The sequence below is a fragment of the Typopeltis vanoorti genome, chromosome 11 (assembly GCF_054136105.1).
Source record: "Typopeltis vanoorti isolate ZY-2024b chromosome 11, IOZ_Tvanoo_1.0, whole genome shotgun sequence".
In the NCBI taxonomy this organism is placed as follows: Eukaryota; Metazoa; Arthropoda; class Arachnida; order Uropygi; family Thelyphonidae; genus Typopeltis; species Typopeltis vanoorti.
In genome coordinates, this window is record NC_143559.1 from 51,338,586 (window position 1) to 51,351,133 (window position 12,548).

The 12,548-nt window shown below is 36.4% G+C and overlaps 1 protein-coding gene across 1 annotated transcript in view; it reads right to left on the reverse strand.

Moving 5' to 3' along the window:
• Pez (protein tyrosine phosphatase non-receptor pez) overlaps window positions 1-12,548 on the reverse strand; it is a 350,703-nt gene that overhangs the window by 260,470 nt on the left and 77,685 nt on the right. Inside the window, exon 6 of the mRNA XM_090400358.1 lies at window positions 7,158-7,313. Within this exon, the coding sequence (XP_090256484.1) occupies window positions 7,158-7,313 (156 nt within the window). The remainder of the gene's footprint in view (window positions 1-7,157; window positions 7,314-12,548) is intronic.

Below are 12,548 nucleotides of genomic sequence, written 5' to 3' on the forward strand. Positions count from 1 at the left end.
CTTGCATGAAGCGGCTAAGGAATTATCAGTGCCCTTGACCATGTTGTTTAATCTGAGTCTCGGGTCTGGTTTAGTCTCGAAGGTAGGGAAAGAGGGGAAAATAGTTTCACTGCATAAAGGAGGATCCAAGACTACGGTTGCAAATTATCAACCGATCAGCATATCAGGAGTCGTTGTCAAGGTCTTGGAGAAAGTAGTCAAGGGAAAAATACAGGAATGGATTGATGAAAATGAGATACTGTAAGGGGGACAGCATGGCTTTGTGAAGGGTAGATCATGCCTCAGTAACTTGCTCAGGTTTTATAACAAGGTGATGGCTGAACTGGATAAGGGTAATGGGTTTACAGTGATACTGCTGGACCTGGCAAAGGCGTTTGACAGGATACCACATGGAATTCTAATCCGTAAACTACAACATATGGGAATGGATATAGGGTTGGAGAGATATCAAAGAGTAGTTTATTCAGGAGTAGAGTCCAAAAGATGGCCTGTGACTAGTGGTGTGCTGCAGGGTTCTGTTCTTGGACCACTGCTGTTTAATCTGTTCATTAGCAATATAGGGAAGGATCTAAGAGGAACAGTTTATTTGTTTGCTGATGATGCCAAGTTGGGTAGGGCAATAGTGAATGCAGAAAATGTCAAAATCTTGCAGGATGACTTGGATAGATTGGAGTTCTGGGCCAAGGAGAATGGATGTCAATTTAATGTGACAAAATGTAAGGTTATGCATTTTGGGGTGAAAAGATTAGCAGCAGTATGCCACATTGGTGGAACTGTACTCCAGGAGATTGATGAGGCAAGGGACTTGGGAGTGTTGGTGGATAGGGAGATGAAGTTTAGGGGGCACATTGCAAAAGTAGCTAAATCAGCTCATCAACTCACTTGGTTGTTGAAAAATACCTTGACGAGCAGAGACAAGCAAGTTATTGTACCTCTGTACCAACCTTGATAAAACCTCACCTCGACTGCTGTGCCCAGATTTGGTCACTTAGGTTCCTTCTTGATGGGGAGGAGGTAGAGAGGATCCAGAGGCGAGTGACTAAGATGATAGCGGGTCTATGGAATGAACCATATGAGAACAGGTTGAAGATTGTGGGTTGCAGAAATTAGTTGATAGGCAGTAAAGGGGAGATATGATTGAGACATTCAAATTGCTAAAGGATTTCTATAGGATAAATTCAGAGGATATTTTTGAGATCAGGACAGGTGGTGGGAAAACTAGGGGACACCTATGGAAGTTGGGCAAGAGTGTGGTTAGCAGGGGTGTTAGAGCTGGGTTCTTTACTTTTAAGAGTGGTAAAAGAGTGGAATAAACTGCCAGAGTCTGTTGTGGGTACTATGACTGTGAGTGAGTTCAAGGCAAGGTATGATAGATACTGTAAGAATGTCGTATAGTTGTGTGGACATGATGTTTAAGGCCTCCCTCGATGAGTCTAAGGACTCCCTGGAGTCGCCCCGTAATAATAATAATAAATAATAATAATAATTCTTCACAGGTTCCAGAATTAATTTAATTATTTGTTTTATTTTATTTTTAATGAATTAATTTTTTAAAAATCTCTTATTAAAGTTATTTTTTTACTAAAACCTTAATGTATTTAGACCATGACACTCTACATCATGAATGTGCAGTTCACAAGTTTCATTATTGGATCTGCTTGTTTCTGTTCTTGTTGTTAGATTTGAAACTCACATTTCTAACTCAAGTTAGAAATTACAAACAGTAAATGCTTGAACCTTCACCACAGCAAAATGAATTTTTTTTAGAAAATGATATCATATTCAACAGACAAAGGAAATGAGGAGAAACTGTACATCGACAATAGAATGCAAAGGATTTCTGACTGATTTTTTATGATGCAAAGACATCAAAGGTCATACTGTGCCAGGACATAGGTCACAGCAGTATATGGTAATTGGTTAATAGGACAATCACAAACATCCATGACCTTGGCAGGATTTCAACCCACAGCCTCTTGGCTGGAGAGTGGATGCACTAACCACTCGGCCAACCAGGCCAGCTAATACAAAGGAATGGCAGGAACAAAAAAACAGCAACATGGAAAAGTATAAATGCAAACAATAATGGATAATATATAAGAAAGAACTAAGAGTATAAAATTATTAAAAAATGGAAATGCAGAATTAATGTTTAAATTTTGAAATGTTACATTAGCTTAAATTAATGTCAATTGAAATCCTTATAATGAACTAAATATGTTCATTGCTGAGGAACAAGAACACTAGTAAACAAAGAGTAGGCAGATAGGGAAGGAGAACCAGAAAGGTCCAATAAACTACTGAGTTAATTTCTGTAATCTTGGAAAAGTTTTTATATGCAATTTTAACTACTCTCCAAGGAAGAACTGTGAAGTTAATAACTGAAGGACAGTATAATGTATCTAGCCTTTGCATATAAGAAGCAAGTGATATATGTTCCAAGGAGAAATAAGGAATCTGCAGGAAAGTTCCTTTTATTAGAAATGCATTTAGAACAATCCAATTAATGTCTTCTTATTGTTTGAGTGATTATTCTTTGTGCCTACTTCAGAAAAATGAAAGAAGTGTTCAAGGAAACTTGCTTACTGAAAGAAGACATATGCAAGTAAAATAATTAGTGAAGCCTTTTAACTTTGTAGTATGCTAAGAAATTTGAAATAAGATGGAATGAATGAATAAACAAAAATAATAAAATAAGTGCCCCAAAGGAAGTTCTCATATGGCCAAATCAAACTACAGAACTTTTATCAATGCTATGTTCAGTTTGTTTTGTAGTATGGTATTTAATGTTATTTTCTTAGAATTGAATTTAACTGTGAGAATCAGAAAGCGAAAGATATTTTAATGAGCTCACACTGAGTAATTCTTAGAATGACCATTTAATTATTCTTTGTATGTATTAAGACATTATATCTATTGTATATTTATGTTCACAGTAAATATTTAAATTTTTTATATACTACAGCTGCATTATTTGAATATGCACAACAGGTTGATCTTTGAAGTCAATGCATCATCATGGATATGAATCTGAAACATTCTAACCAATTAAAATAAAATTATAATATTGTTATCCCACTCCACAGCAGTAACTATAAATATACAGGTTGGATATAGGTGGGGAATAACATAATTGGAACAATGAAGCTTCAAATATAACACTAGGATAACAGGCAAACTCACAGATCGTCATCCTGCTTATTGGATACCTATAGTGATTTGACACAAGCCATATTTAGTTTCTAAAGTAGGTTTCCAGATTACCTAACCCTTCATGGGTGAGATTAACATTAAAAAATAAAAAAACTGTTCAAGAGTTTGGTTAGTAACTTATTATTACCACCCCAAGACCTCATGGAGTCAAAGACTCATCTGGGAGGTCCTTTTATCACACACACAGCTCATCATACCGTGTTTTAAATACATTCAAACTCTTCGCAGATGCCACATTCTCAGGCAAGGCATTCCAATCATTCACAACTCTGCACGAAAAAAAACCTGCCTCTCACTCCCCTACTCACACCCTCTTTATACAGTTTCCAGGAATGACCTCTGGTTGTCCCCTGATCTCCCACTATTCTCTGTAAACCTTCTCCAGCATTGATCCTATAACAACCCTTTACCAACTTGTAGGTTTCTATCATATCTCCCCTCTTCCTCCTGTCCACCAGACTCTGCAAATTACATCTTCTCAATCTTTCCTCATACTCAACATTCCAGAGGTCAGAAACTACCTTAGTCAGTCTCCTTTGGACCCTTTCCAACATCTCTTCATCCTTCCGAAAACCCGGTGACCAAATCTGGGCACAATAGTCCATGTAGGACTATTGTGCCCAGATTTGTATGTCTAATCAAAGCATCATACATTATACCATTATTGTGCCTAATTAAAGCATTATACAACGGAACAAGAATCTCCCTACTTCTACACGCCAGTGTCCTTCGCATCATTCCCAGAAGCCTTTGTGTTGTCTTCACAATTTTGGTGATGTGTCCCCTAAATTTTAGATCCTTATCCACTATCACCCCCAAGATCTATTTCCTCTACCTCCAACAATATATTCTCACCAAGCATAAATTCTGCATCCCATCTTTGTTTTCCAAATTTTAAAACCTTACATTTTGCAACATTGAACTCACATCCCCATTTCCGTGCCCAATCACTCAATCTATTCAAGTCTTCCTGTAAGGCCACAACATCTTCACTACACTTCATGGTTCGTCCCAACTTTGCATCATCTGCAAACAACTGAATATCTCCATCCAAATCTTCACCTATACCATTAATATACAAGTTAAACAATAATGGGCCTAAAACAGCCCCCTGAGACACTCCACTAGTGACTTTCCTTTTACTGGATAATGCTCCCTCATACACAACTTGTTGATACCTATCATGAGGTACTTTATTAAAAGCCTTTGCAAAATCCAAGTATATTACTGTGTATCCTTTTCCTCTGTCCAAGGAAGCAGTCACTTTATTGTAATAAGTAAGTAGATTACTAAAACATGACCCTCCCTTTAGCAAATCCATGCTGTCCATCAAAGATAATAACATTGTTATCAACCCAACTCTGGATCCTAGTTCTCACAAGCTTCTCCAACAACATAACCACAACACCTGACACACAGATAGGCCTATAGTTTGATGCTTGAGTTCGATCACCTCATTTATGAAATGACACAATCTTGCCCTCCTTCCACTCCTTAGGAACTTGATGAGTGCAAGACTCATATTAAAAAAATATGTCAAGGCAGGTGTCAACTCCCTGGAACATTCTTTCAGAATACATGGTGATATATTATCAAGTCCCACAGCCTTATTAACATCTAGTTTACTCAACTCCCCCATACACCTCTTGCTGACTGTAGGTGAGCAAGAGGTGTATGGGGAGGTTCTCTCCTCCCCATCATCAACTGCTCTCAATCCCTCCATGAAGTCACATTCACAAGAATGAAAAATCTTAATGAACTGCTCATTAAGTATCTCCACCACACATTCTGCATCAGCTGTCTTTATACCATTTTCTCCAATTAATGTCATCCTTCCATAATTATTCTTTCTTTTGCTGGCTACATATCGAAAGAACTCCTTAGGATTCTTTTTGGCTTCATTGGCCAACTGCTGTTCATACCTCTCTTTAGCTACCCTCACTAACCAAGTCACCCTCCTTGCTTGGTCTTTGTAGACCTCATGGAATTGGTTGTTTCCACTTCTCTTATGCTGCCTCCACAATGCCCTTTTTCTCTGTATCACATGCTTAATCTCTTTATTCATCCATCTCACACCCACCTTATTTAACCTTCTCACCCTTGGAATACATTTAGACATTGCATCTACTAAACAGTTTTTGAAAATCCCCCAAGCTGCATTGATCTCTTTTCCAGCTAACTCCTCATTCCACGCTACACCCGCAAGCTGTCTCCTGCCCCCCCCTGTAGTTCCACATATACCCTTTTCTCACAGAGGTCCTCACACTGCTGGCAACCACCCAGGTAATCACCTCATGGTCACTCTCACCAATTGGTAGATGATTTGACACCTCATTTATAATTACATCCTCTGATGAGATGACCAAATCCAAGACCTTCAATCCTCTTGTGCCCTCTGTTACATACTGTCTGAGGTAGTTATCCCTCAAAAATTCAGGAAACTCATTTTCTTTACTTCCAATTGCTATCTCATCATTCCAGTCTATATTGCCATAATTAAAATCCCCTATAATGATCACCCTTTTCTTATTTACTTGGCTAATTTGACTGTACATTTCATTATCACCACCATCCACATTACTTGGTCTATAACAGCATCCCACCAAGTATTTGATTCCATTCACCTCAATTTCACACCACACTGCCTCAAAACCACTGGCACTATCTTGCATCTCTACTTTATATGGACATAACTCTTTCTCTATCATCAATAGCATTCCCCTTCCCTTTTTACTCCTTCTGTCCTCACGAAACATATCATACCCTTCGATCTCTATTCCTGTCAGAATGTCATCCTCTTCCAACCATGTCTCACTTATTCCGACAATCTTGGGTGAACAGACGCAATTAGTGCATCCATTTCATCTGCCTCGTTTCTTATACTTCTAGCATTTGTATACAAACACAATGGCTCATTTCTGGATCTACAGCTAGTTCCACTGATACCACTCACTCGATGTGATCTCTCTCCATGCTCAACTGGGGCTATTTCCCCTTCTGCTTCTTCATTTTAAAACCCTTTTCAATTCCAACTGTTTCCTCTTGATCCCTGGTCATCCCATTCCTTTCCTGCCAACACATACTCACTTCCTCTTGAAGCATCCACCTTTCTCATGCTGTGTACCCCTGTCCACCCTGAGCTTCCCCATTTCTCTGCTGCTCTTGGACACCCATTCTCTCATTTTCTATACTCATACCACTCACTTCCCCATTCATAACCACCTCTTCAATCTCTCCTGTCTTACTCTCCCGCTCTTCCACATCACTTCCCACTCTATCTGATTCACTTCTCTACCTTCCAGCAGCAGTCTCTCCAAGCGGCTTGCACCATAACCACTCAAATGCAGTCCATTGCTCCCATACAGCTCACCTCGTCCCTCAAACTCATTCCACACGTTAACAAACTGTACTCCCATCTCCTCACACATTTCAGCCAGCATATCATTCATAATCCTTGCTCTCCACCTCATTTCACCAAAGTCATACCTAGGCAACACGCTAACTACCCTTCCTGTCACACTATTCTCTTTTATCCTTCTAAGCAGCCTCCTGGTATCTATTCTGATACACTCTTTGTCCTGTCTCAAATCATTCGTACCTATTAATACTATTAACTCTTTTGCTCACTCCTGGCTCATATCCAATGCCTCAATCACTCTACTCATTTTAGTGCCTGGAAAACATACCGTGTGCATTCTATTCTCCAGCACACCTTTAATAATGGAGTCGCCATACAACGCCACTCACTCATCTTTCGTTAACTCTTTCATGCCATCATTATTTATTTTAATAGTTTTTAACCAGAATTTTCTTAATTTCATTCCGCATTCATTTCATTTCTTGCCTCATCCAATCCAATTCAACTTTCCAAATACCCCCCCCCCAATTCATTTGTATATATATATATTAAATAAAAGGAGAAAATACAACAGAATACGTGATACCTTTGCTGAAAAGCACTCTTGGCCATAACCCTCAAGCTGTTGAACTTCCATTATATAATATATTTCTGCTAGAGATTGAGAAAGACCTTGTAAGCTACGATGAGCAAGGATAACCTGTTCCATCATGGCATCCTGATTTTCTTTACCAGTCATGTGCTATCAAAAATTGCACTAATTTTAATAATTATCTTATAGGTTAATTTTTAAAGTATTTTTTGACATATTTCTAATAAAATATTTTCAGTAATACTACATGATTGAATTAATAAGGATCAATAAATAATTAATTTAGTTATATATATTTACTAATGACAGAGCAATCTCCCCCCCCCCCCCACTTAAGTTAACATAACCTTATTTAGCAACATTCTTGTTCTCTGTAGTGTCAAATGACCTTCTAATGTCACATATCAGTTTTTGCATGTTGTGCTATTCTTAAGAGAAAGTTTTTTTTCTCTTTTTCCTGCTCATTTTAGATCGACTTATTTTTGTTTTTTAATTATTGCCAATTCACTAAATTAACAAAAAATGTTTGTAGCTAATTAAAGTCCATATATGGTGACTTATATACAAGGGAGGCTGGAAAGTTCTGATAAACACCTAGAACAAATGATATTAAAGCATCTGATATAACCACAAGAAAGAACATAGGATATAAGTTACCTTCATAACTCTGCTACTAGTATGTTCTTTCTTGTGGTTATATCAGTTGCTTTAATATCATTTTTGTTCTAGGTGTTCATCAGAACTTTCTAACCCCCCCCCCCCCATATGGTCGTATATTATATACAGTATGTATGTTAGTGCCTTATGTGCAGTTTCTGGTATTTGGAGTTTTTTGCAAATTTGACTCAATTTTAGATTTACATTTCTGGATTTGGACTCTAAGTCAGAAAAACTCTTGGAAGGAGACCTCCATCTAGCTTAAAAGGAATGTGAAGAACCAACCAGGATTTCTGACTTATGTCCAATTTATTGGCTTAAAGCACAAATAAACATGATAGTACAATATGAATCATGGCTGCTGGATGTCACTCTGTTAAATAACACTGGACACTTTCCTCAGGGAATGATAGCGAGCCATGAAAAAATTAACGACCGGAACAACTTTAAACTTGAGAGAACTAAACATCAGTAGCATCATAAGTTAAAGGAACCACAGAAATGCTGTTGACATAATGGGTGTTACCAAGACAAAAACTAAAACAGGTGAGATACTTCTAAATAAGAACACATGCAATTTACAGAATACAAAAAATACCATTGGTGGTGGTGGTGATGATGATCAGCAGTAGATGGTGGAAGTTGTGTGTAGCAGGAGAATTAAGTAGAAGGGCAGATGTTAGATGTGTCTAGCAGAGTGCTCTCTCGCAATGAGTCCTTTGACACCTTGGAGGTATCAGGTAATAATGATGATAATAATAAACTATAAGATGTCATATTTGGGAAACAGTAATCAGGATAAGAAAGGAGTGGCTACAGTACAAACACTAAATATTAAAATAATGGCAGCAATTTCAAGTGAAGTAATGTGGGAAACTTCGTAATTAAAAAACTGTGTAATTAGACATTGAGACTTCTTTGTGCCTGTCATCCTATAAAAAAAATAAACAAAGATATTTTGAATGCCTGCAGTAATTAAAATGTTTAATTTAATTACTACAGATTGTTAAAGGAAACAAACACTAAGAGAACAACAGTGCAAAAATATTCAAAAAAGAATGCAATCAGGAGAATATATTGATATTTGAGGTAGGAAACCTGAAATGTTTAAAGGCAGATGGCAAACATGATATTCAACCAGAAATGGTAAAATAACAAGGCATAGTTCTACAATGCAAAATTCAGATGGTCTAGTCAGAAGGTTGATTTCCTGATGACTAGAGCATAGTATCCTTCTATAAAAAGAGAAATAAACCTGAATTTGAAAATTATAGAGGAATTTTCATTCATTTCTGGGTACAAATTACACAAGCATGTGTGAGACTAAGAAAAACTGTGGAGGAACAAGCTGGCTTGATATAAAATCAAGGTTATTATATACTATTTTCATTTTTATTCATTTATATGGATTACAATATAAAGGAAAGTGGCATTAAAACCCTGATATCAAAACTGGAGATATTTGATGCAGCCCTTGAAGCAGATGATGAGATACTCCTAAAAAAATCCAGTGCAAGTCATTCTTTAATTTAGTTAAAGTGACTTCATAAAATTTATGGATGGGGGGGAGCAAGAATATAAAAAACATCAACCACATTCCCGATGAAAAACCTACAGCACAAGAAACATTTCAGTTATTTAGCACAAATTTTAATAAAGATGGCACATTACATAAGGAAAGAGACAATAAAATAAGAAAAGTTGGTATGATAGGGAGTCAATTTTATAAGAAATAGAGAAATTTCTAGCCTAGTTGATCAAGTGAATAGTACATCTACTCTCCAACCTACAAAAGTATAGGTTTGAATACTGTTGTGGGTATGGATGCTTGCTACAGGAAAACCTCGCTTAACGTGATTAATTAATCCATCAATTAGTGCGTGCTAAGCAAAATCGTGTTAAGTGAATACAACAAACAATAGGAATAATTATAATTCACCCATCAGTTAGCGTAAATTTGGAAAAACAAATTACAATATAAGCTATATTAGAGGACAAAATCAAAGTTAATTTATCAATTGCTTAAAATTTTATTTAATGTCTAAGCATTTGAATGTGCTACTTTTTTGCAAAAAAAGTAAGTAAAGATGTTTGAATCATGCTCGACTTTTTCATCTTGTCATTTTTCACTTTTTTGCAAAAAAATTAAGTAAAGATGTTTGAATCATGCTCGACTTTTTCATCTTGTCAATTTGCGATAGCTGACAATCACTTTATCAAGATTTTGGCAGACTTCAAAGCTTCATTCCATATCAGGATCAGCATCAAACAAAATTTCCTTAGCATACTCAATGTGATTGAAAACTAGCTCAAGTTCTTTTGCAGTTAGCTTCTTAGTCGTAGCATTCTCTTCTTGTTCGTACTTCTTATCTTCTTCTTCATATGCATGCTGTTCTTCTAGTTGAAAGATCATTTTCGCTTGACTGTTCTGAATGGAAATCAAGCAAGTTTCTCGCATTTTCACTATCAAGATCATTAAATCCAAGTTCTTTTCTAATTGTGCTGATTTCTTCAATAATGTTAGATTTTGGATTTTGCACACGGTAAACATAGGCTTGAGTTTAAAGTCTATGCATTGCCTCCTAATAAAAGCATAAAAATAAAAGATGATCTTGAGATACCTTTTTATCCTGGTTGAGATGCTTCGGTTTTAGCTAGGAAAGTTTTTGTTAGCATACACTTCCAAAAGAGACCAGTTTCGTTGACATTGAATATTTGCCGATTGTCATAATCACCACCTTGAATTATCTTTTGCAATTCTTCAGGAAACTTGGCCACAGAATCTTTATCAGCACTAGCAGATTCCCCAGTTATTCTTACGTTATGCAGTCCAGCTTGATTTTTAAAACAGACAAACCATCCTAAACTCGCAGGTAAAGCTTTCACATCCCTCTTGAAATTTAGTCTCTTTTAATGATGAAAAGTGGGAAATAGTACCATTTCACTCAATTGCACTAACTGATTATCGCGCATATTGAATTCGCATTAAGCGAGGTTTTCATGTATTTTCTTGGGAAGATAAATTTCATTCCCTGGTGAGAGACTACAATTTCACTTATTGGAGACTTGAGGTGGTTTGTAAATGACCCACACATGGTAACTAGAGCAGGGTTTCTGGATTATCTAAAAAAATATAAAAAATTCCTCCTTAGCCCATCTATGTACTATAGGTTTACAACCTTTCATCATCATCATCATTATTATACAGTATCTCCATTCTGGGAGACTAAAACTAACAATTATACATTAACACAAATCCTATCATACCGCTTCTTAAACTCATTCCCCATTCCATAGTTGCTTTATGTTATCCTCTGGACAACATAAAGCAACTTTCCAACTTGAACTTACAGTTGCTGAAAGAAAAGACAACAGGCCAAGTGGAATGGAGAGCCTTTGTTCACAATATCACCAAGAGTCAAAAACTACAGGATGGCACATAACAACTATGAGAGCTCTACTCCAGTTGCCTGGAATTCGACTATCTGACCAGGCCTTCTGAATTAGGCTGTGAAGCCATTGTAAAACTTTTATACCTTGATCATTTCTGGTCAAATATTCTCTTCTCTGATTAGTTTTTCTACTTGAAGTATTCCTAATTGCATTGTTAAGTCTTTTCTAAAACTATAGTTTCACTGCTTGTTTCATTTAGAACATCTTTATCTTCAAGTTTTCATGTCACCATTATCTTTCACGTGCTTTCTTATACTCATACAGTAAAGAAATGGAACAATGTACTCTTTGTTCCATTTCTAAGCTTTTTCTTCAATAGCCTCCAGAATATTTTATTATCTTCCTGATATTTATTTTCTGTGTTATCACCAAATCTTCCCATTACATCTGTTTATCTAGTGTTTGGCTTTTTTACATTTTTCTCTATATTCTCTCAGAGCATATGCCATGAACTTTCAATATACTTTCTTCTTTGCCTTGACTATCTCTTTAACTTCCTGAGTCCACCACAGAGTCCTGATTTTTCTATCCTTACAGACATCATCATCATCATCACCGTGTGCCTCTCTCGGTGAATCAATCAATGTTTTCTTCAGGGTGTTTGCTACTGAATCTCCACTGCTTTCTTGTTTTAAAACTCTAATTTTTTTCTGAATAATGTTTTGTATTTGAGTCTACAGTTCCTCTGAAAGCTGCTCAACTTTGATTCATTTAAAAACATTTTTACAAACTTTTCTTTTCAATATGATATTCAATTCTATCCTACTCAAAACTAAATGGAGATCACTTCCAAATTCAAATCCTCTGTACACTTATACTCGTGTTCTGAACCAATGGGAAAACATTGTTATCAACATAAGCACAGTCAATGAAACTCATTTCTTGCATCTTCTATGTGAATTTTTGCATATCTTTATGTTGAAACACATGGTGTCAGTGATAACTAACTCATGACCTGAACAGAAATTTAGCAGGCACTTACCATTATTATTAATATCACTCTTTTCTCCAAATTTTCCCAAAATATTTCTATATATTTTGTAATCATTTCCTATTCTTCCGTTCATATTTCCAACATGGACCAACTTTTCCTTTTTTATTGTGTCAGCTGCCTTCTCTAATGCACAGAAAAATACATCAACTTCTTCCTTAGTGGAACCTTCTGTGGGACCATAGGCATGAATAAGTGTCACTGTCCATTTCTCATTCTGATATATGTACACATCACTCTACTTGATACTGCCTGGCATTCAAGAAGATTACCATAGTATTTAG